At 38.1% G+C, this 24,805-nt stretch overlaps 2 protein-coding genes across 10 annotated transcripts in view; one reads left to right on the top strand and one right to left on the bottom strand.

Annotated features, from left to right (window-relative positions):
• CCDC125 (coiled-coil domain containing 125) overlaps positions 1 to 19,108 on the bottom strand; it is a 55,842-nt gene extending 36,734 nt beyond the window's left edge. The window contains exon 1 of the mRNA XM_044772719.2: positions 18,888 to 19,108. The gene's annotated coding sequence lies outside the window, so the exon portion shown is untranslated. The remainder of the gene's footprint in view (positions 1 to 18,887) is intronic.
• GARIN6 (golgi associated RAB2 interactor family member 6) overlaps positions 1 to 24,805 on the top strand; it is an 83,114-nt gene that overhangs the window by 12,751 nt on the left and 45,558 nt on the right. For 4 of the 9 annotated variants that reach the window (XR_011506430.1, XR_011506431.1, XM_044772738.2 and 1 more), the window contains exons 1-5: positions 19,201 to 19,395; positions 20,310 to 20,476; positions 22,412 to 22,614; positions 23,139 to 23,400; positions 24,168 to 24,753. Coding sequence is in view for 5 of the 9 variants with exons in the window: in XM_044772738.2 (XP_044628673.1) it covers positions 19,323 to 19,395; positions 20,310 to 20,476; positions 22,412 to 22,614; positions 23,139 to 23,400; positions 24,168 to 24,753 (1,291 nt within the window). In the remaining 4 variants the exon portion in view is untranslated. Of the gene's footprint in view, positions 1 to 19,200; positions 19,396 to 20,309; positions 20,477 to 22,411; positions 22,615 to 23,138; positions 23,401 to 24,167; positions 24,754 to 24,805 lie in introns of those variants that run through there. The other 5 variants (XR_011506433.1, XR_011506432.1, XM_044772757.2 and 2 more) reach the window with 4 other exon arrangements.

Here is a 24,805-nt window from a genome sequence, read left to right as displayed (position 1 = left end):
GATTGAAGATACATGTAAGACACAAAATTGTAAAATTACTAGAAAAAGACATAGGGAAAAACTCCTTGGCATTTGGCTTGCCAGTAATTTTTTGGATATAGCAGCAAAGGGGCAAGCAACAGAAGTAAACATATAAGTGAGTCTACATCAAACTAAAAGGTTTCTGCATAGAAAAGGAAAATTCATCAAAACAAAAAGGCAAACTATGGAATGGGAGATGACATTCTCAAATCATCTATTTAATAGGGGTTAATATCTAAAATATATAAGAAACTCATACAAATAAATAGCAAACCCCCAAAACAATCCATTTAAGAAATGTACAATATACTTTAATAGACATTATTTCAAAGAAGACATACAGATAGCCAGGAGGTACATGAAAATATCCTCAACATGACTAATCATCATGGAATGCAAATCAAAACCACAATGAGATTTCACTTCACAGCTGTTAGAATGGCTACTATCAAAAAGAGAAGAGACAACAGGTGTTGGGGAGGCTGTGGAGAAAAGGGAATCCTCGTGCATTGTTGGTGTAAATGTAAATTGGTACAGCCACTATGAAAAACAGTATGGAGTTTCCTAAAAGAAAAAAAGCTTACTATAGGATCTAGCAATCTCACTTCTGGGTATATATCCAAAGGAAATAAAATAGCTGTATTGAAGAGTTATCTGTACTTCCACATTCATCGCAGCATTATTTACAACAGCCAGACTTGGAAACAATGCAAGTGGCTATTGATGGATGAATGGATAAAGAAACCATTGATCATTGTTGTTATTATTCAGCTATGAAAAGAAATCCTGCCATTTTGTGACAGCATGGATGGATTTTAGGGCACTTTGCTAAGTGAAATAAGTCAGACACAGAAATACTGTATATTCTCACTTATACGTGGAATTTTACTTTATTTTTTGTCATCTTTAAAAAATATATTTTTTTGTGGTAACATTGGTATATAACATTATATAAATTTCAGGTGTATATCATTATAGTTCGATTCCTGTGTAGATTACACCATGTTTACCACCAAGAGACTAATTACAATCCATCACCACATACATGTGCCTAAACATCCCTTTTGCCCTCCTCTGTCCTCCCTTCCCCTCTGGTAACCACCAATTCAATCTCTGTCTCTATGTGATTGTTGTTGTTTTTACCTTCTACCTGTAAGTGAGATCATAAGGTATTTGACTTTCTCCCTCTGACTTATTTCAGTTAGAATAACAACCTCAAGTTCCACCCATGTTATCACAAAGGGCCAGATTTCATTGTTTCTTATGCCTGAGTAGTATTCTATTGTGTATATATACCACATCTTCTTTATCCATTTGTCTCTTGATGGGCACCTAGGTTGCTTCCAAGTCTTGGTTATTGTCAATAATGTCACAGTGAACATAGGAGTGCATATAGCTTTATGCATTCGTGTTTTCATGCTCTTTGGATAAATACCCGGCAGTGGAATAGCTGGATCATATGGTATTTCTATTCTTAATTTTTTGAGGGATCTCCATACTGTTTTCCATAGTGGCTGCAGCAGTTTTCACTCCCATCAGCAGTGTACAAGGGTTCCATTCTCTCCACATCCTCTCCAACATTTGTTTCCTGTCTTGTTATTATAGCCATGCTGACGGGAGTGAGGTGATATCACATTGTGGTTTGGATTTGCATTTTCCTGATAGTTAATGATGCTGAACATCCTTTCATGTGCCTGTCGGCGATCTGTATATCTTCTTTGGGGAAAAGTCTGTTCAGATCCTCTGCCCAGTTTTTAATTGGGTTGTTAGTTTTTCTGTTGTTGAGCTGTATGAGTTCTTTACATATTTTGGGTATTAACCCTTCGTCAGATATATGGTTTGAAAATATCTTCTCCCAATTTTTAGGTTGTTTTTTCATTTTCTTGATGGTTTCCCTTGCTGTGCAGAAGCTTTTTAGTTTGATGTAGTCCCATTTATTTGTTTTTTCTATTGTTTCCCTTGCCTGGTCAGACAAGGTACTTGAAAACATGCTGCTAAGACTGATGTCAAAGAGGATACTGCCTATGTTTTCTTCTAGAAGTTTCATGGTTCCAGGTCTTATCTTCAAGTTTTTAATCCAATTTGAGTTAATTTTTGTGTATGGTGTACAATAATGGTCTACTTTCATTCTTTTGCATGTGGCTGTCCAGTTTTCCCAATACCATTTATTGAGGGGACTCTCCTTTCTCTATAGTATGCTCTTGGCTCCCTTGTTGAAAATTAGCTGTCCATAGATGTGTGGGTTTATTTCTGGGCTATCAATCCTACTCCATTGAGCTGTGCATCTGTTTTTGTGCCATTACCATGTGTTTTGGTCACTATAGCTTTGTAGTATATTTTGAAATCAGGGAGTGTGATGTTTTCAGCTTTGTTCTTTTTTCTCAGGATTCCTTTAGCTATTCAGAGTCTTTTGTTGTTCCATATAAATTTTAGGATTCTTTGTTGTATTTCTGTGAAAACTATTGCTGGAACTTTGATAGAGATTGCATTGAATCTGCAGATTGCTTCAGGAAGTATAGACATTTTAACTATGTCAATTATTCTAGTCCAAGATCACAGAATATCTTTCCATTTCTTGTGTCATCTTCAATTTCTTTCAACAATATTTTACAGTTTTCAGTGTACAGATCTTTCACCTTTTTGGTTAAGTTTACTCCTAGGTATTTTATTCTTTTTGTTGCAATTGTGAATGGGATCGTATTCTTAATTTCTCTTTCTGCTACTTCATTATTATTGTATAGAAACACAACTGATTTTTGTATGTTGATTTTGTATCCTGCAACTTTACCACATTCATTTATTATTTCTAAAAGTTTTTTGGTGGGTTCTTTAAGGTTTTCTTTATATGAAATCAGGTCATCTGCAAATAGTGACAGTTTCACTTCTTCCCTTCCAATTTGTATCCCTTTTATTTCTTTTTCTTACCTGATTGCTCGGGCTAAGACTTCCAATGTTATGTTAAACAAGAGCGATGAAAGTGGGCATACTTGTCTGGTTCCTGTTCTTCGAGGGATAGCCTTCAGTTTTTCTCCATTGAGAATTATATTAGCTGTGGATTTGTTATGTATGGCTTTTATGATGTTGAGGTACTTTCCTTCTATACCCATTTTATTCAGAGTTTTCATCATGCATGGATCCTATGTCTCATCAAATGCTCTCTCTGCATCTATTCAGATGGTCATGTGATTTTTATTCTTCATTTTGTTAATGTAGTTTATCATGTTGATTGATTGGTGGATGTTGATCCATCCCTACATCCCTGGCATAAATGCCACTTGATTATGGTGGATTATCTTTTTAATGTGTTGTTGTATTCTATTTGCTAGTATTTTTTTGAGGATTTTTCCATCAATGTTTATCAGTAATATTGGACTGTAACTTTCTTTTTTATGTGTTGGCCTTGTCTGGTTTTATATCAGGATAATGTTGGCTTTGTAGAATGAGTTGGTAAGCTTCTGGTCCTCTTCAAGTTTTTGGAAGAGTTTGAGAAGGATAGGTGTTAAGTTTTCTTTGAATGTTTGGTAGAATTCACCAGGGAAGCTATCTGGTCCTGGACTTTTATCATTTGGGAGTTTTTTGATTACTGTTTCAATCTCCTTTCTGGTGATTGGTCTATTCAAACTCTCTATTTCTTCTTGATTCAGTTTTGGAAGGTTGTATGATTCTAAGTATTTATTCATTTCTTCCAGATTATCCAATTTACTGGCATATAGCTTTTCTTACTATTCTCTTATAGTCTATTTCTTCATAATTCTCTATGCTAGGTTTTGTTTCTAGAAATTTTTCCATTTCTTATAATTTTCCAATTTGTTGATGTACAATTGTTCACAATACCATTTTATATTCCTTTTAATTTCTCTTTCATAGGTCATAATGTCCCCTGATTTTTGTTACTTGAATCTTCTCTCATTTTGTCTTAGTAAATCTAGCTAAAGCTTTTTAAAAAATTTTTTTAATATTTTCAAAGAACTGATTTGGTGTTAATGATTTTCTTTATTGATTTTCTCAGTTTTGATAATTTCTGCTCTAATATTTCTTCTTTCCTTCCACCTGGTAGCTTTGGGTTTGATTTGTTCTTCTTATTCTAGCTCCTTAAGTTATAAAGTTAGTTTGTTGATTTTAAATCGCTCTTTTTTAATGTAAATGTTTACAGCTATACATTTTCCTTTAAGCACTGTTTTCATTGTATCCCATAAAGTTTGCTATGTTGTGTTTTTGTTTACATTCATCACTATATATTTCATAATTTGTTTTATTTCTTCTTTGTCCCTTTGTTTCTAAGTATTTTGTTAAATTTCTCAAATATGTGAATTTTACAGCTTTTCTCTTGTTAAGAATTTTTCACTACCTCTGGTTGTAGTCAGAGAAGATATTTTGTATAATATCAATATTTTTAAATCTATTGAGACCTTTTCAGTGGCCTAAACTATGACCTATGGTAGAAAATGTAACATAAGCACTTGACAAAAATGTGTGTTTTGTAGTTGTTGAGCAGTGTTGTGCATATGTCTGTTAAATCTAATTGGTTCATTGAGTTATTCAAATCTTTTTCCTATCAATCTGCTTTCTGGTTGTTTTATCCATTACTTAAAGTTGGGTATTGAAATCACCTAGTGTTATTGTGGAGCTATTTTTCCCTTCAGTTTTTTAATTTGTCCTTCATATATTTCGAAGTGTTTCTTTTCTTCTTCTCCCCGAAGCCCCCTAGTACATAGTTGTATATTCTAGCTGTGAGTGCCTCTTGTTATGCTATGTGGGACCTTGCCTCAGTGTGGCCTAATGAGTGTTGACATGTCCACACCCAGGATCCAAACTGCTGAAACCCTGGGCTGCTCAAGCAGAGTGCACAAACTTAACCACTCAGCCACAGGGCCGGCCCCCTTATGTTTTGAAGTTTTGATGTTTGGTATGTATATATATACCAAATAAGTATATGCCAAACATCAAAATGATAATGTATCTTAATATAATAAATATAATATATGTTATTATATATACATGTGTAAAGTGTATATCTTTATAAATGATCTTTTTTGCATTTTTTACTGCAGTAACATTGGATTATAACATTATATAGCTTTCAGACGTACATCATATTTCAAATTTCGTGTAGATTACATCATGTTCACCACCCCAAAATTAATTATAGTCCATCAACACACGTGTGCCTAATTAAATTATCTTTTTAATTCATTTTACTTTGATTATACACGTGTCCCTAGGTTTATAGTTAGTTTCTTTTAGACAGCACATAGCTGGGGCCTTATTTTTTTCCATTCTATCAATCTTTTTATTGGGGGGTTTAGTCTATTTACATTTAAAACAATTACTAATAGGGAAGGACTTTTGCCACTTTATTTGAATTCAATAAAACAAAACACTTTCAAGTTCAAAACAAAAATCCTTTTTTGTTTCTCATATCCTGTCTATACTGCCTTTCTTTGTATTTAGTTGATTTTTTGTTAGGACACGTTTCAATTCTCTTCTCATTTTCTTTTGTGTATATTTAATAGATATTTTCTTAGTGGTTACCATGGGGGTTACATATACTATACTAAATTTATAGCACCCTGTTTTGATTTGGTATCAATTTAAGTTCAATCACATACAAAAGTTCTACTTCTTTATAGCTCTGCTCTCACAATTTATGTTATTGATGTCACAAATTCCATGTTTACATGCTCTGTATCCACTAACATAGACAATTATTTTTATGTGGTTACAATTATGAACATGATTATTTTAGAGGATTCTGCACACGGGTATTAGATCTAGTTGGTTTGTTGAGTTGTTCAAGTGATCTATTTCCTTATTGCTCTTCAGTCTGCTTGTTTTGTCTATTATTTAAAGTATAGTGTTGAAATCTCCAATTATTATTTTAGAACTCATTACTTCTCTCTTAATTCTTGTCCATATTTGTATATTTTGAGCATTTGTTATCAGATGCAGAAATCTTTATAATTGTTACATATTCTGGCTGTATTAAATTTTTCATAAATATATCATATCTCTGTCTCTTGTAATCTTCTTTGATTTAAAGTCTATCTTGTTTTATTTTAGTATAGCTACTCCAGCGGTCTGTTGGTTACTATTTGTATGAATTTTTTTCCATTACTTTCAACCTATTTGTATCTTTGGAATTAAAGTTAGTCTCTTGTAGAAAGCATATAGCTATATCAACTTTAAAAAAAAATCCATTCTATCTTTGTCTTTTGATTGGAGAGTTTATCCATTTATATTTAAAGTTATTGCTGATAAGGAGGGGCTTACTTTTGTCATTTTGCTATTTGTTTTTCATATGCTTTATAGCTTTACCCCCTCATTTTGTGCCTTACTGTCTTCTTTTGTGTTCAGTTGATTTTCTGTAGTAAAAAATTGTTATTCCTTTCTTATTTCTCTTTGTGTATATTCTATAGATATCTTCTTTGTAGTTATTGTATTAGTTTGCTAGGGTTACCATAACAAAAATAATACAGACTGGGTGCTTAAACAACAGAAATTTATTTTCTCATAATTCTGGAGGCTAGCAGTCTAAGAACAAGGTTTTGGTAAGTCTAGTTCCTTCTGAGGCCTCTCTCCTTGACTTGTGCCCCAAATCATAGACAAATTTTTTAAATGCATTTGTCTTTTAAGTTTGTAGAAAGTAAAAACTGGAGTTACAAACTAAAAGTATAATTATACCAGCTCTTATAATTACCCATGAATTTACTTTTACCAGAGGTCATTATTTCATATCACTTTGAGTTACTATTTACTATTCTTTTGTTTCAATCTAACGTACTCTCTTTAGTATTTCTTTAAGCATACAAGTAGTGGTAACAAACTCCCTTAAGTTTTGTTTATCTAAAGTATCTTAAGTTCACCCTCATGTTTTTAAGGACAGTTTCAGGTTCTCAGTTGATGGTTTGTTTTTTTCCATCTACACAAATATGTCAACCCACTGCCTTCTGGTCTCCAAGGTTTCAGATGAGATATCTGCTGATATTCTTATTGAAGATCCCTTGTATGTGACCACTCACTTCTCTATCATTGCTTTCAAGATTCTGTCTTTGGAATTCAACAGTTTGAATATAATGTGTCTGCATGTAGGTATCTTTGAGTTTACCCTATTTGAAGTTATTGAGGTTCTTGGATTTGTAGATTCATAGCTTGCATCTAATTTGGGAAGTTCTTAGCCATTATTTCTTTAAATAATATTTCTACTCCTTTCTCTCTCTCCTCTCCTTCTGGGACTGCCATAAGGTGTGTCTTTGGTGGTGTCACACAGATCCTTCAGACTTTGTTTACTTTCATTCCATCTTTTTTTCTTTCTGTTGTTCAGACTCAATAACTTCAATTGTCATGTCTTGAAGTTTATTATTTCTTCGACTTGCTCAAATCTGTTTCTGAATCTCTCAAGCTAATTTTTAAATTTGACTTATTGTACTTTCTAGCTCTAGAATTTTTTATTCCATTTTTATATCTTTATTGATATTTAGTTTGTTCATACATCATTTTCCTGACCTTGTCAACTGCTTTTAGTTCCTTGAGCATCTTTAGACAATTGTTGTCTAATAAAAAAAAGTTGTTTTAAGGTCTTTGTCTAGTAAGTTCATCATCTGGACTTCCTTAGTGATGATTTTTGTAAACTTATTTCCTTTGAATGGGCCATATCCTATTTCTTTGTATAATGTAATTTTTAAAAAAAATCTGGACATTTGAAGTTCATAATATAAATCTGGGAATTAGAATCTCCTAATATTTCAGGTTGCTTTTTTGTTTGTTTTGTTTTGTTTGTAAGTGCTCTGTGCTGAGAACCACCCTGAGATGTAAACATCAGGCCTGCATCTTTCCCTAGGTGTGCAAATGACTTTTTAAATTTTACCATATATATGGTTGCTTTTGATGTCCTAATCCTTAAATAGCTGACTCTAAAAAGGGGAAAAAAGGAAAAGAAATGAAGATATAAAAACAGATACTTCTTTTTAAATCCCCTGGAAGCAACTTAAGCCAATGGTGGTTACAAAAATGGCGGCCTGCCTCTATGTCTGCATTCCTGCTATCAGAAGAATCCATCAGTAATCAGAAACACACATTATGACCTTCTTTCCTAATCAAAAACTTGGGACTAACTCAAGTGGAACTGCTTAACATCTCTCTTCCATTCTACTTCAGGGTCAGTTTGTGGACAGGATATACTCCTTGCTCTTTAATGCTGCCTAGAATATTGTTCCCCCATTCAATTTTTCAAACATCTCTTAAGTGTCATGCTAAGGAAGTATACATCCCATTCATCCCTCATTGGACCTGTTCACTTTACTACTGGCCACATTTTCTCAATTATAGACGACACCAGGATAATGACCTTTTTTCATGAGCTAAATCTTGCCCTCAGCCTTTTGGCACCTCATTCTCAGGTCTTTGACTCTTTCCTGTAATGTTCTGTTTATCTCATTTGCTCCTAGCCATATTTTGGGCTGTATTGTCACCATAATGGAGTGATGGCTTAAATTCCTAATTTAAGCAATGAAACTTCCAAGTGTCACATCCTATCAATCCTTATAGCTCAAATAATTGATACAACTGCATTTAAAAAAAATTTTGGCTTCTATCTCAATGTTTGCTCTTTATAATCTGAGACCCTAACACCCATCACTCCTTTGCCACTATTTCCAATTATACTGACAGAGCTAAGCCTCAACCCCAAATGAACCCTGCGTTTCAACATATGTATCTGAGTCCAAACAACAGCTGAATGATCTTAAACCAAAGTACACAAACAGGTAAGACAGTATCACAACAAATCGATGAGATCCTACTCCAACTCAACACTTAATTTTGCTTCCAAATACACCCTTACATCTTTAGCCAGCTGTCAATTCCAACTTACAAATGAATTATGACATATCTTCACCATTTCCTTCAAACCCCATCCTCACTTCTCTTTGGTAAAAAGGAGCTAACATCGTCTCAGAATTGAAAGATGAAACATAATCCACGTAAGTTCCCAGGTGAGATCTTGCTCATTAACTAGTCTCCATTTCTTTAGACCCTCATCAGATTGCAATTATCATCTCTCTTTCCTTCCTACAGTAAACTAAATATTTTTCCTATTGAATGTTGACATCACCACACTTGTCCTAGATCCCTTCCTTTTCAATCTCAGGCTATCAGTTATTACCCTGCATATTTCATCCCGAGTTTTCCTCACGAAAGGACCCTTACCACAATTGTTCAAACTTAGACAATAAAATCGTCTATTTAACAGAAATACATCAGCATTTTTCTCACATCTTCACAATGCATTCCTCAGGGTAATTGTTTATGTGCACAATTGCTTTCACTTATTTTTTAAAAAATTATTTTATTGAGATCATGTTGGCTTACAACATTGTGTAAATTTCAGGTGTACATCACTACATTTCTGAATAGACTGCATCATGTCCACCATCAACAGTCCAGTTTTTATCATCACCATACATATGCGCCCCTTTACCTCTTTCACCCTTTATCCATTCTTTCCTTTATCCATTGTATGTTCTTGGCCCCTTTATTGAAGACTAGCTATCTATAGTTGAGTGGTTTTATTTCTATTCTTTCACTTCTGTTCCATTGATCTGCGTGTCTGTTTTTGTGCCAGTACCATGCTGTTTTGATTACTATAGCTTTGTAGTATATTTTGAATTCAGGGACTGTGATACCTCCAGCTTTGTTCCTTTTTTCTAAGAATTGCTTTGGCTATTTGGGATCTTTTGTTGTTCCATATAAATTTTAGGATTCTTTGTTCTATTTCCATGAAGAATATCACTGGGATTCTGACTGGGATTACTTTATGTAGTACGGACATTTTAACTATGTTTATTCTTCCAGTCCATGGGCATGGAATATGTTTCTGTTTCTTTATGTCAATTTAATGTCTTTCAATAATGTCTTATAGTTTTCAGTGTATAGGTCTTTCATCTACTTGGTTAAATTCATTCCTAGGTATTTTCTTCTTTTTTTTTTTTTGCTACTGTAAATGGGATTGTATTCTTAATTTATTTTTCTGATAGTTGTTGTTAGTTATAGATATGCAACTAATTTTTTCTATGTTTATTTTGTACCCTGCAACTTTACTGTATTTGTTGATTATTTCTCATAGCTTTTTTGGCGGATTCTTTAAGATTTTCTATGTATATAGAATCATGTCATTTACAAATAGTGACAATTTTACTTCTTCCCTTCCTATCTAGATCCCTTTTTCTTTTTCCTTGCCTAGTTCTCTGGGTGTTCTGGCTATTCCTAGATTCTGGCCTAATTTCTCCACTACTATGTTGAATAAGAGTGGTAAAAGTTGTCATCCTTGCTTTGTTCCTGTTCTCAGAGGACTGCTTCAGTTTTTCACTGTTGAGTATGATGTTGGCTGTTGGTTGGTCATATATGGCCTTTATTATGTTGAGATACTTTCCTTCTATATCCATTTTATTGAGAGTTTTTATCATAAATTGATGTTGGATCTTGTCAAATGCTTTCTCTGCATCTATTGAGATTATCATATGATTTTTGTTCTTTATTTTGTTAATGTGGTGTATCACCTTGAGTGACTTGCAGATGTTGAACCATCCCAGAATCTCTGGAATAAATCCCACTTGATTGTATATATGATCATTTTAATGTATTGTTGTATTCAATTTGGTAATATGTTATTGAGGATATTTGCATCTAGGTTCACCAGTAATATAGGCCCCACAATTTTCCTTTTTTATGTTGTCCTTGTCTGTTTTTCTTATCTGGGTAATGTTGGCCTTGTAGAATGAGTTAGGAATCATCCCATCCTTTTCAATATTTTGGAATAGTTTGTGAAGGATAGATATTGAATCTTGAGTGTTTTGTAGAAGTCTCCAGGGAAGCCATCTGGTCCTAGACTTTTCTTGGGAGGATTTTGATTACCATTTCAATCTCTTTACTTGTGATTGGTCTATTCATATTCTCTATTCCTTTTTGATTCAGTTTTGGGAGATTGTATAATTCTAAGAATTTGCTCTGATTTTTATTATTTCCTTCTTTCTACTGACTTTGGGTTTTGTTTATTCTTTTTTCTATTTCTTTTAGGTATAGTGTAAGATTGCTTATTTGAATTTTTCTTGTTTGTTTTGGTAGGCCTGTATTGCTATAAATTTCACTTTTAGTACCACTTTTGCTGCATCCCATAAGAGTTGGTATGTTGTGCTTTCATTTTCATTTGTCTCCTGGTATATTTTGATTTCTCCTTTGATTTCTTCATTGATCCAGTAGCATGTTGTCTAGTCTCCACATATTTGTGACTTTCCAGTTTTTTTTATTGTAGTTGATTTCTAGTTTTATACTATTCCAACATACGGTCTATCTTTGAAAATACCCCATGTCCACTTGAGAAGAATGTGTCTTCTTGGATAGAATGTTGTATATATAGTTATTAAGATCATCTGATTTATTGAAGTCCACTTTTTCCTTGTTGACTTTCTGTCTGGATGATCTATCCAGTGATGTAACTGGGGTGTTACGGTCCCCTACTATTATTGTGTTGCTGTCAATCTCTCCCTTTAGGTCTGTTAATAGTTGCTTTATATACTTTGGTCCTCCTGTGTTAAGTGCACATATATTAATGTGTTATGTCTTCTTTGTGGAATGTCCCTTTTATCATTATATAATGCCCATTGTTGTCTCTTGTTATCTTTTTTATCTTGCGGTCTATTTTGTCTAAGTATAGTTACATCTATTTGTTGTTGTTGCTATTTGAATGGAGTATCATCTTCCATCCCTTCACTCTGAGCCTATGTTTGTCTTTAGAGCTGAGATGTGTTTCCTGGAAAAGCATAATGTTGGGTCTTGTTTTTCAACCCACCCAGCCACTCTGTGTCTTTTGATTGGTGAATTCAATACACTTGCATTTAGAGAGATTATTGATATATGAGGGCTTAATACTGTCTTTTTATCTTTTGTTTTCTGGTCATTCTATAGTTCCCTTATTTCTTTTTCCTTGTATTTGTGTCTGCAATTTCAGTTTGGTGGTTTTCTCTTTATTTATGCTTTGTGACTCTGCTCTGACTTTTTGTTTTGTGGCTACCATGAGGTTTATATAAAAGATCTCATAGATGAGATAGTCCTTTTTTTCTGATAGCCTGTTACCTCCATTAACCTATGCAGGTTTCATCCCCAGCCTCTTCCCCTTCTGTGTTTTTCTTGTCACAAATAATTATTTTTTTCTGTTGTGTGTTTGTGACCAAATTGTGGTGGTTACAGTTATTTTTTATGCTTTCTTTCCCTTTATCTTTTATGTATAATTAAGTGTTTACTAACCTATTCTGATATAGAGCTGCAATTCTCTGATTTTGCCTGTTTATTTCCTTGCTCAAGGTTTTGTAAACCTTTGCCTTTTGTTTCTGATGGGGGGCTCCTTTCAATTTTTCTTGTAAGGCAGGTCTAGTGGTGATGAACTCTCTCAGCTTTTGTTTGTCTGGGAAAGCCTATATTTCTCCATCACATCTGAAGGATAATTTTGCTGGGTAGAGTATTCTTGGGTGATAGTTTTTGTCTTTCAGTATTTTGAATATATCATTCCACTCTCTCCTAGCCTGTAGGGTTTCTGCTGAGAAATCCACTGAAAGCCTGATGGGGTTTCCCTTGTAGGTTATTTTCTTCTGTCTTGCTGCCCTTAATATTTTTTCTTTGTCACTGTCTTTTGACAGTTTTAAAAGTATATGCCTTAGAGAAGGTATTTTTGGACTGAGGTAGTTAGAAGTTTTATTAGTTTCATGTGCTTGCATGTCCAGTTCTTTCCCCAGGTTTGGGAAGTTCTCAGCTATTCTTTCTTTGAATATCACTTCCATTTCTTTATAGACTATTACCTCCCTCACCGTCACTATTCTGGTGTGCATCCTCCCAAGTTGAAAGACACTGCCCTTCCCAGGAACAACAATAACTTGTGTGTTGAGAATTTTGATGAAAAATTTTTAATCTTCACTTTCCCCTAATCACTGTCTCTTCCTTCTGAGAACACTCTCATCCCTTCAAAGAGTCTGTTTAACTACCTCATGAATGCCCTCCTACCTCTATGGTTCTTCTTTCTTATTCCTTTCTTTTTTGGTTTCTCTTCCTTCACTTAAAATTTATGTTTCCAAATTCCTCTGTGCTGTGTCCTTTATTGTCTTATTTTTGTTGTTGTTTATACTCTTTGAGAACTTTTATTTATTCCCTCATTTTCAAATCTCATCTATATGTTGAAAACTTGTAAATTTTTAACTCTAGACCAGGCCACAACTCTAAGCTCCAGAGCTATGCATACAAATACCCATTTGGCATAATTTTTTGAAGTCTCTCATATGTGGATCAATAATCTTTTTCTCTCAGTATGCAGAGCCAAGTACTTTCAATGTTAACCCTCTAGAAGGAAGCTTTAGATAATATAATTTGTCTGGTTAAACATAAAACACAATTAATATATTAATCAGTGATTAACTCTTCCAAGGTGAGATATTAGACTTTTAAACGTACATTAATTCCTAAAGCCCAGACCAATGATGCCTCCTTCCCTATATCACCCAATTCCCATCCTATCTCAGATTCCAATGCATTACTTTCTTTCTATCCAAGATTTGAACCAGACAGATCTGATAAGGACTAACAACAGTCCTCAAAAGTCAAGTCCAGGAGGAAGAGGAAACATAAAGTTTAGAAGAAAGTGATTAAGAGAAACCAAGAAAATGTGGTGAGAGAAAATTACACGGGGAAATTACATGAGTGCACTTACACCTGAATCTCAGGAGTAGACATGAAACATGTTGCAAGCCTGTGAAGAAAATACAAATTGTTGCCACTTCATAGGACTAAGGGTGTGAGACCAAGCATCCATTCCTTATTGTGAGGCTCTTCTGATGATGGATTCATCATTGAGTCTCTTCCTATGAGGGATTCATTATCAAGCCTAAAAATCAAGCTTATTGCCTCTCCCATGTGGACTGATTATCAAACCTAAAATCAAGCCAATCTCCTCTCACATGTGAACTACTCCAATGGCTTCAGAACTATTGCTCACTTGCAGTCTTTTTCTCCAAACAGCAACAAGACTTGCAAATGCAAAATACACCATTTAATTCCCTAATTAATATCCTTAGATAATCAATCATTTCTGTTATATTCCAAAAACCCTTCACAGTTATTAAGGACCTACATGGACAAACTTTTGCCTCTCTCTTCTGACTTATCTCATTTCTTTACCCCACTGTACCTCAGGCTTTTTCTTCTGCCATTCCCACCACTCTCTCTGCCTGGACCACTCTTCCCATCCTTATTTTCCTCATTCTTGACATGTATGCTAAAAAACAGAGAGCTTCTCTTTATAAATCAGACCTGTATAAGGCAGACCTTAGTATTCTCTGTTCACATACTAGTTTGCACTTTATTTTCTCATATTAGTCATCATAAATAGAAATAAATAATTACTCATTTGATAATTAATTACATATTTCAATCCTGTTCCAGATTGAAGCGTATATTAAAGGTCTCCTTTGGCTTTTTCTATATCATTGCATCACCAGGAAACCAGAGAGCAATATGGGATCAGGACCAAGGATGGGAAAATGAAATTCTGGAGATGCACATTACAATGACTGAATTTTAAAATCACTAGAGGAATTCAAGGGCAAACTTGAGCAGGCGTAGAAAAGAATCTGTGAATATTAAGATAAAACATTTATTGAATGTGAGAAGCAAAAGATAAGAACAAAGAAATTTTGAACACAGTCTAAGAGATTTATGGAACACCACCTATCTGACCTATATACACATTATTAGAGTCCCAGAAGGAGAAGAAAGAGTGAAAGGGGCAAATATATTATTTGAAAAAATAATGGCTCCAAACTTCCCAAGTTTGATGAAAGACATGAATCTACACATCCAAGAAGCCCAATGAAGTGCAAGTAGGATAAAACTAAAAAGACTCACACAGACTCATTGTCAAATGTTGAAATCCAAAGACAAAGAGAATCTTAAAAGTAGCAATAGAGAAGTAGCCTGTAAAATACAATGGATCCTTTATAAGATTAGTTGTCAATTTCTCAGTGGAAACCTTGGAGGGAAGAAGGCAGTGGGATGATATATTTGAAGTGCTAAAAAGAAACACTTATCAACCAAGAATTCTATATTCGGGAAAATTGTCTTCAAAAATAGGGAGCAATTAAGACACTCTTGATAAACAGAAACTGAAGGAGCACATTACCACTAGAGATGACCCACAACAAATGCTAAAGGTAGTTCTGCCTGAAATGAAAAGATGATAGACAGTAACTCTAAGTCATATGAAGGTATAAAGATCTCTAGTAAAGAAAAATATAACACCCAGTATTATTATAATTTTGGTTTGTAACTCTTCCTATTTTCTACACCACTTAAAATTCAAACTCATTAAAGTAATTCTAAATCTATGTTAATGGGAAGTCAGCATCATGGTAGTATAAGATGTCTGCCCTTTTCTCCTCTTTTTCTTGACAACTAATTAGACCTTCATCCATGAACAAAAGTACCTCTGTGGGAGTTGTTTCCCCAAGTACCAAACACCAAGGCACCTAGGGGGAGTCTCACCCACCCATGCATCCAGTAATAAGCAGACAGACCAAGGAACGGGCTCTGAAAACAGCAGGAGTAGGCAAAATTTCCCCAACTCTTCTTGGCTATGGTTGGAAAAAGCCTGGAAAGCGCTGACTTGGGAAGACACCTATGGACAAGAGAGATTTTGTAGCAGTCCACTCTTGCTGAGGTGAGATTCCAGCATGCTGTTGATGCAGCATTACCCTGATACCAAAGCCAGAAAAGAATACTACAAGAAAAGAAAACTATAGACTAACATCCATGAAGAATACATATGCAAAAATTCTCAAGAAAACATTAGCAAACCAAATTCAACAACACATTAAAACAAATTACACCGTGACCAAGTGGGATTCATCCCTGAGATGCAAGGATGGTTAAACTCATGAGAATCAATAAATGTGATACATCACATTAGTAGAATGAAAGATAAAAATCATATAATCATCTCAATAGATGTAGAAAAAGCACTTGGCAAAATACAACATCCTTTCATGATAAAAAGCCTCAACAAATTGGGTATAGAAGGAACATACTTCAACATAATAAAGGCCATATATGACCAACCCACAGCTAACATCATATTCAATGGTAAAAGATTGAAAGCTTTTCCTCCAAGATCAGGAACATGACAAAGTTGCCCACTCTCACCACTCTTATTCAACATAGTACTGGAAGTCTTAGCTAGAGTAACTAGGAAAAATAAAGAAATAAAAGGCATTCATATTGGAAAGGAGGAATTAAAATTATTCTTATTTGCAGATTATATGATCTTATCTGTAGAAAATCCTACACACTCAACCAAAAAACTCTTGGAACTGAAGAAGGAAGTAAGTTTACAGGATATAAAATCAACATAAAAGAATCAGTTCTGTTTCTATATACTAGAAATAAAACACCTGAAAATGAAATAAATAAAACTCTCTTATTCACAATAGCATCAAAAACAATAAAATACTTAGAGATAAATTTAACCAAGTAAGCAAAAGATGAAATAAAACTACTATGAAAACTACATGACTTTGATGAAAAATTTAAGATGACACAAATAAATGGAAAGATATCTCATGTTAGTGGATCTGAAGAGTTAATAGTTAAAATGTCCATACTACCCAAAGCCATCTATAGATTCAATGAAATCTCTATCAAAATTCCAATGTCATTTTTCACAGATATAAAAAAAAGTCCTAAAATTTGTTATCAAACCACAAACCACCCCAAATATCCAAAGAAATCCTGAGAAGGAAGAATAAAGCTTGAGGCATCACATTTCCTGATTTCAAACTACAGTGATTAAAGTAGTATGGTACTGGCATAAAAACAGATGTATAGAGCAATGGAACAGAATTGAGAGCCCAGAAATAAACCCAAGCACATATGATCAACCAACATTTGACAAGGGAGCCAAGAAGACTCAATGGGGAAAAATTAGTTTCTTCAACAAATGGGGTTGGAAAAACTGGATTACCACATATAGAAAAATAAAATTGGACCTCTATTTTACATCAGTCACAAAAATTAACTTAAAATAAGTTGACTTAACATAAGACCTGATATCCTAAAACTCTTAGAAGAAAACACAGGGAAGAAGCTCCTTGACACTGGTCTTGGCAATGATTTTTTTGGATATGACACCTAAAGCACAAGTTACAAAAGCAAAAATCAAAAAGTGGGACTGCAACAAATTAAAAAAACTTCTGCACAGCAAAAGAAATAATCAACAAAATGAAAAGTTAACCTAGGGAGTGGGAGAAAATATTTGCAAGCCATATATTGGATGAGGGGTTAATATCCAAAATGTATAAAGAGCTCACACAACTCAATAACAAAAAGTAAAAACAATCTGAAAATAAAATGGGGCAGAGGAACTAAATAGACACTGTTCAAAAAAGATATTTAAAGGCCGACAGGTACATGAAAACCTGGTCAACAACACTACTCATCAAGGAAATGCAAATCAAAACCACAGTGAGATATCACCTCATATTCATCAGAATGGCTATTATTAAAAAGACAAGAAATAGCAAGTGTTGGAAAGGATGTGGAGAAAGGAGAACCCTCACACGTGTTGGTGGGAATGTAAATTGGTACAGCCACTATGGAAAGCAGTATGCAGAGTCCTCAAAAAATTAAAGATAGAAATATTATATGATCCAGCTATTCTACTCCTGGGTTTGTATTCCAAAACACGAAAATGCTAATTTGAAAATATATATGCGCCTATGTTCACTGCAGCATTAATCACAATAGCCAAGACTTGGAAACAACCCAAGTGCCGTCAACAGATGAACTGATAAGATGTGGTATATATATACAGTGGAATACTAATCCATAGAAAAAGATGAAATCTTGCCATTTGTGACAACATGGATGGACCTTGAGGGTTTTATGCTAAGTGAAATAAGTCGGATGGAGAAAGACAAATACCATATGACTTCACTTATACGTTGAAGATAAATAGATAAGCACATAGATACAGAGAATAGATTGGTGGCTACCAGAGGGGTAGGGGGGTTGAGGGGAAGGCAAAAGAGGCAAAGGGATACATATATATGGTGACAGATGGCAACTAGACTTTTGGTGGTGAACATGATGTAGTCTATAGAGAGGCAAAATATAATGATGTATACCTGAAATTTATATGTTATAAACCAACGTTACCTCAATAAACTATATGTATGAAACTATTTAACAACCTAAAAATTAAATAAATTAAATGAAAATGGGGTTGAGGGAGAACCAAGATAAATGGAGAATGGAGAATAGAGAAAATCAAGGAAACCAAAAGTGAAGTGAATACGCTGGGGCCTAGCTCCTAAGATGTCACCTTGCTCTACCCTCTACCCGAGCTAGGTGTGCCTGTGAGGTTGACCAAGAAGGGTCCAGAGGATAGCACAGCGGAGACACCTTCACTCCTCACCAAAGGGTAGCCTCAGCCCTAAAGGGCCTGAAGAAGAGTAGATAAGGGGCTTTACCTCTTCAGCGACGTAGCCTGAACCTGGGCTGTTTCTGCTTTTATGTTCTCCATTCTTTGGGGATAGGAAAAGCCAATGGCCCCTTGGATTTACTTTGCATATTTCCCCTAAGATTTCATCCCCTTCATGTATGGAGGATTTGTGTGGGACTACACTATGGGGTTGCCGTCCTACAGATCAGATCGTGCGTAGGTAGATGGATCCTACGATCAGATGGAAGGTGGCAGGAGACAATGACAGGCACAGGAGTCCTTTCCCTCATCATACTTGTTCCCTTCATTTCAGTGAAGCCAGGGAGGGTGACTATACCTGAGCGCTCCCTCTCCTCCCCCAAAATGGGGTCCACTTCTTGCGGTGTCTATGATTGCGCATGCCGTCCCGCCCAGTCCGCCAGCAGACAGGAGTCCACCCTCTAGCCACGCAGCGCTTCTGCAGCACTCTCCCCCTGGCCCGCCCTTAGAGGGGCGTCCCGGTCCTGTGCCGGCGCTGTTTGCGCATGCGCTCCCTCCCCCGCCCCCGCCGTGAGCGCCAAGGCCCTGTGCAGGTGGTGTCTGCGCATGCGCGCTCTCTCCCGCCCACCCCGGTTTTCCGAGAGGCGTTCTCTGTGAAGGAGGCGACTGTGCATGCGCGCCCCCTACTGTCGGGACTCTGTGGGTTCACTGTGTGTGCCGGAGAACGGTGTCTCTTCCTGCCGGGCTCCTGCGGGGATGAGGATACAGTGTTATGTGACAGCTACAGGTCACAATGGTCAGGAAAAGTTTAAAGGCGGCCCGCGGAGGGGTCCGGCGGAGGCGGCAGTTCCCGAGGGGACGTGCGGGTGCGCATCGTGCTCACGGGGACGCGGGGGCGACTCGGGGCAGGTGCTTCACCTCTGCTCTCGGAGCGCGGGTCTGTTCCAGGCCTGACCGTGCCTGGACAAAGGCCGAGCGGTCGGTCTTTAGTCCCCTCTGCGGGGCCCCGGGGAGGAGGGGCTGCTGGGCCCGGGGAGGGGGCGCGCTGCGCAATGTGGTGAGATCAGTGTGGCGGAGCCGGGACCCTGACCTGGGCGAGGTGGGGAGCCCCGAGGGGGAGGACACAGGACAGTGAGGGGCAGAGAACCTGACAGGGAGGGACCCTGACTAAGAGAGGGCACGGATCTTGATCTAGACCAGAGGAAGGACATTGACCGAGGTGGGAGTAAAGGTGACCCTGGCCCTGAACAGGGAGGGAGGGGACGCTAGTCTAAAGGGAAGAGCCAGGCAGAGGGAGAATAAGTGAAAAGCTGTGAGACAGAATGACTTGTCTTTGCTTGAATAGACGTGATGGCCACTTTTCCTGGATGCAGTGAACCCTCACTGAAAGTAGTGAACTGTTGTAGGCCTGAGCCAAGGGAGGGCGGGAAAGTGAAAGTTTGAGGTCTGTGACATAGTCAAGGGCCAGTAGGGCCACCCCACCAAGTTGTGCAAGTTATTCACTGCACAGGGGCAGCTGGCTGAGGGGTGAGGGTAAGGTCTCACTCTGGCTTGCCCGGCGTTCACCAAGCTGTGCAGTCATCCTTGTGCTGGCCCACCTCAAGTAAGCAAAGATGCCTTCCTTTAATCCCACGGGGACCCTGTCTGCTCAGAGGACCCCTTTGTCTAAATCACAACATGGCGTAATGTGTGGGTTAACTCCTTGTCCTGGGGGCTGTGCTGTGCTGCTAGATCATGGGCCAGGGTTAAGGTGCCTCCTCTTTTCAATTGTCTTAACCAGAGATAGCCATGGGTAGCAACAGGACGTTATCATATCACAGCACCCAAAGGTGCTATGTATTACACGTGTTCAACAACAACTCCATGGGGAAACTGCAGCGGCAACTGTACAATGGCGACTATTCTGTATTCAAGGACGCACCCATGTTTGAGAGCGACTTCATCCAGGTGAATGATCTCGTCCTTCCCCTCCTCTCCCTGATTCTTTCTTGCAATCTCCTATTCTTTCCTTTTCGTTCTTTTCCTTCCACAAGAATTTATGGAAGACCTGTTAGGTGCTGAGTATGCAAAGATGTCTTCAGACACCTCAACCAGGTAGAGGAAACACACATTTTTTTTTCACTTACTGCTTTATACGCCCAATTTTATCAGGTGGTTACCCTTTGCCATATTTGCTTCAGATTAATATTTTTTAAAGAAAAAAAGGATATAATTTAATCTCCCTGGATGCCCTTTCCTGATTGCATTTCCCTTTCTCTCCATTTACCACTGTTCTGAATATGTTCATTAGCATTCCCATGCAGGTTTTTGTCGTTTTATATGTGTGCACTTATTAAACATTTTATGACTCTTGTAGATCCAGTGTAGTCTTGTTTTATATGTGTGGACTTTAGACGTGACATTATACTGGGTGTACCTTGCTCAGCTTGCTTTTTCTCACTTGGTGTGTTTTTTAGGAACTTTAGGCTCTGTATATCCATTGTATTTATATGGTGTTGTCCAGTATCGAAAGCACTTTGGTGTCCATTTCCTGTGAGCCTCACCACAACCTCATTATGTAGGCAAAATGAATGTCCTCATTCTACTTGGGAGCAAACTGAGTTCCAGAGTGAAGTGACTTTCCCAGATCAAAAAGTGGCTGAGGCCAAAGCTTTCTGACGTCCAGCTCAGGGAGTTTCTACTCTACGCTGCTTACTGGATGATGGTGTGGGTCCTATCCTAGCAGTATGAACCAGACTTTGGGTGTAAATAACCACATGCCTTTTAAATGTGAGAGAGAAAACTAGGGAAGAATAGACGTGTGAGAATCAACCAGGGAGCTCCATGACTTTAGATCTGTCACTGATTCTCAACCTTGGCTGCTCCTTGGAATTATCTGGACAGTTTAGAAAACACTTATGCCTGGGACCCCCCCCCCCCCAAGATTCTAGTGTACTGACTTGGAACAGTCTGGGCAGCAGGATGTTTCAGAGCTTCCAGTTTACTGTAATGTGTAGGCAGGATTGAGAATCAGCACACACAGACACAAGACACAGACTATTATCCTTTCTGAATCTGTTAAGAGTTAGGTGAAGTGGCTAGTATCATGTCCCTTTACCCTTAAGTTTTTCATATATCTTCTAGGAACTTGGACATTTGCTTATGTAACCATGGCGCAATTTCAGGAAATTCGATGTCAATGGAATACTATTATGAAATATATAGTACATGTTCAGATTTTCTCAGTTGTCCCAGTAGTGTTCTTAGCAGATGTTTTTGCCAGTCTAGGACCATGTGTTACATTTAGTTGTCACAACTCTTTACTCCTTTAGTCTGGAATGACCTGTTCACATTTGATTGTGTTTTGCATTGGCATTTTTAAGGTGAAAAAGATGTTTTTATTTTTAATAAAATGTCTGTTTTGTGAAATTCTAAAATGGTTTACCCAGCCCCTTACTGTGAGTGACTTGGGTTGTGTCCAATCTCTTGCTATCAGAAATCGTGGTAATGAACAACTTTGTACATAATTTGCGTGTGTGCAGGTAAATGTAGAATAAATTTTCAGAAGTGGAATTGCTGGATCTCGGGCTGAACATGCATTTGTTATTTTGATACTGATCACGGGCACTTATGAGCAGGGAAATGCGTGATCACAGGTATGCTGAGCAAGTAGAGTTTGGCCCCAAAGAGAGGTCAGATTGGAAAGGAAATGAGTCAGAGCTGTTGCTGTGGTACAGGGCTTGAACTGTGTGTGTGTGTGGGGTGGGGGGGAAACCAACATCCCTTTGAGCTATTGCTGCACACCAGGAACTGTGCTACACACTTTATTTACGAGTGGAGCAGAGGAGGACAGATAGAAGAGAATGTAAGAGAGTGCTGCTTTCCTCTTTCTTCCAACAACAGATCAGCAAAAGAGGAGAAGTGATCGATGTGCACAACAGTGTGCAAATGGTGACTGTGGGCATCACATACACCAGCCCCAACCTCACAATACCTGATGTCATGCTGCTGGCACGACCAGCTGTGAGCTGTGCAGTCAATGCCAGACATGATCGAGATACCTCAGGGAGGGGCTTCAAGTCGACAAAGAGCTTGGAGCTGACCAGGTGAGTCGCTCCCTGTGAGAAGTATACAGAAGGGACAAGAAAATGAGGCACATAATTCGCCATAAGGTAGAACCCAAAGCAAGAGGAGCTTCTACAGCATGACTAGCAACTGTGGTTTCAGAGCAGCAGAGATCAGAGACAGCCACAGCAGTTCACCAAGGCTTTGTGGGGAAAGTGGCCATTGATTATGTAAGGAAGGTTGTGGGACTAAGACCAGGAAGGGATTTGGGGACATCCAGTGGGAGGGCTTTGTATGGCAGAGTAAGTTAGGGGTTAACACCTACCATTTTTGGTACATGGTCGGAAGCCATAAAGGTGTTGAAATGAGGCATGATGGGATTAGTGTCTACTCCAAATCAGGGCTGCACATGTCAGGGCTGAGGAGGTGAATGTGAGAGCTGAGGTCAAGAGGGCAGGATTTGGTAAATCTTAATGGAGAAAGTGGACTGGCCGGGCCAAGAGGCTCACAGCCTTTTCCTTCCTGTTTATCCACACCTAATCTCCCACTCCTTTGCTCCCTATAGGCTGCTTCCTTTGAAGTTTGTAAAGTTATCCGTCTACAATTATGTAAAAAAACAGATCCACTTGAAGCTTGCCACTGGCCGCTCTTTTTACCTACAACTGTGCCCCTCTTCAGATGCAAAGGAAGATCTGTTTGCACGCTGGGAAGACTTGGTGTATCTCCTGAGACCGCCAGTGGAGGTTTACAGTGGTACCCAGGCTGAACCAGCTGGTGACACAATGGACATACCTGTGTTGGAGGCAGAGGACGAGAAGAGCCCAGCAGTAAGCCTTTGCAGAGACTCTCGGAGATCGGGCCAGGGTGCTTTGGGAGAGAGCAGCTGAGGCTCTCCCAGCCTGCTCTCCCAGGGTCACTGGGTAAACACATTGCATTTGGAAGAGCTCAGGCCAAATGAGCCACCATATATAGGCCTTGTCACATTGGCGAGCTTCCGAGTGCTTTTGCATATTCAAGGTCCCTTAGATGTCAGCTCCTCTAATCTTATACCCAATGTTTTAATGCCCTCAACAGCATCCTGACTGTCCAATATATTCTGGAACACTTGCTGCTGCAACCCAGGCAGTCTGATCTGTTGCAGGACATTTTTAACTATGAGAAAGTCTTTCCTTTATTTGAGTCATGCACGAATTTTTCTGTACATCTGTGCATTGCAGCATGATTTGTGCACATATACACAATTTGTTAATAGGTGTCGGAATGTAAGATGGGCATAGCTCTTGACCAGTAGTCTCACTTTTAGAAATCTATTTTGCAGAAATGCTAAGATAGGTGTATGAAATAAAAGTGTGAGGATGCTCCCTGGTGAATTGCAGTAGTGCTCTCCCGGGGCCTGGGACTGTCCAAGCAAAACTAGAGTGAGCATTGCGGGGGTACTGTAGAGGGGATTCCTGCATCCACTGGGAGATGACTAGATGACCTCAAAGGTCTAATTATAAGCTCCTGTGTTGTTCAGCTTAAAGAAGACAGGTGACAGCCCTTTCTAGTTTCACTTATTTTCTTTTCTACTTTCCTGTTTTCCTTCTCGGCACAGACTGTGGAGCTCCATGGAGAAGGAGACCAAGATCAGGTCAGCATCAGGAGCCTTCCCATGGTTGCTGAGGTGTCTGGGGCCACCTCTCTTGCTTATGCTGATGGGGAAGAAATCCAACAACGTGCTTCCCACACATACTGTGAGCTTAGGAACCCACTCTCTTTCGTAATTACGGCATCTCCAGGGCCTGACCAAGGGGAAGCACCAGGGGCAGCAGCAGTAACACCTGAGGATAGCATGAGTGTGGTTGCAGGAGGGGAGATGACCAGCAGACCTGTTACAGAGGCCGCTGAAGGTCGAGGAGAGGGACCCTTTGTCTCAGCCTCGCAGAGTAAAGAGAACGTGAGTGAACAGGGTGGAGGCCAGAGAGTCTCCCAACCCCAGGCTGAGGGCCTGAGGAAGAGAAAGGAAAAGGGGAGAACTCCCACTCAAAGGCCTTCCCTTCCTGGTAGGATGGGAGAACATAAGTCAATACTAAAATCCCATGGAACCATTCAGAGAGATAAAAAGGAGAAGGACCAGAGAAGCCCAGGGGCTGAGAACGTGGCTCCTTCCCCAGCCTCAGCTCCACCCAAAAGAGGTCTAGGTGAGTGGCCAGATTTCCCTCCCTTCTTTTCTATTGGATTTGTTATTTCATA

This window comes from Equus asinus, chromosome 10 (assembly GCF_041296235.1).
Source record: "Equus asinus isolate D_3611 breed Donkey chromosome 10, EquAss-T2T_v2, whole genome shotgun sequence".
Classification (NCBI taxonomy): domain Eukaryota; kingdom Metazoa; phylum Chordata; class Mammalia; order Perissodactyla; family Equidae; genus Equus; species Equus asinus.
This window is presented reverse-complemented; position numbering and strand designations above follow the sequence as displayed.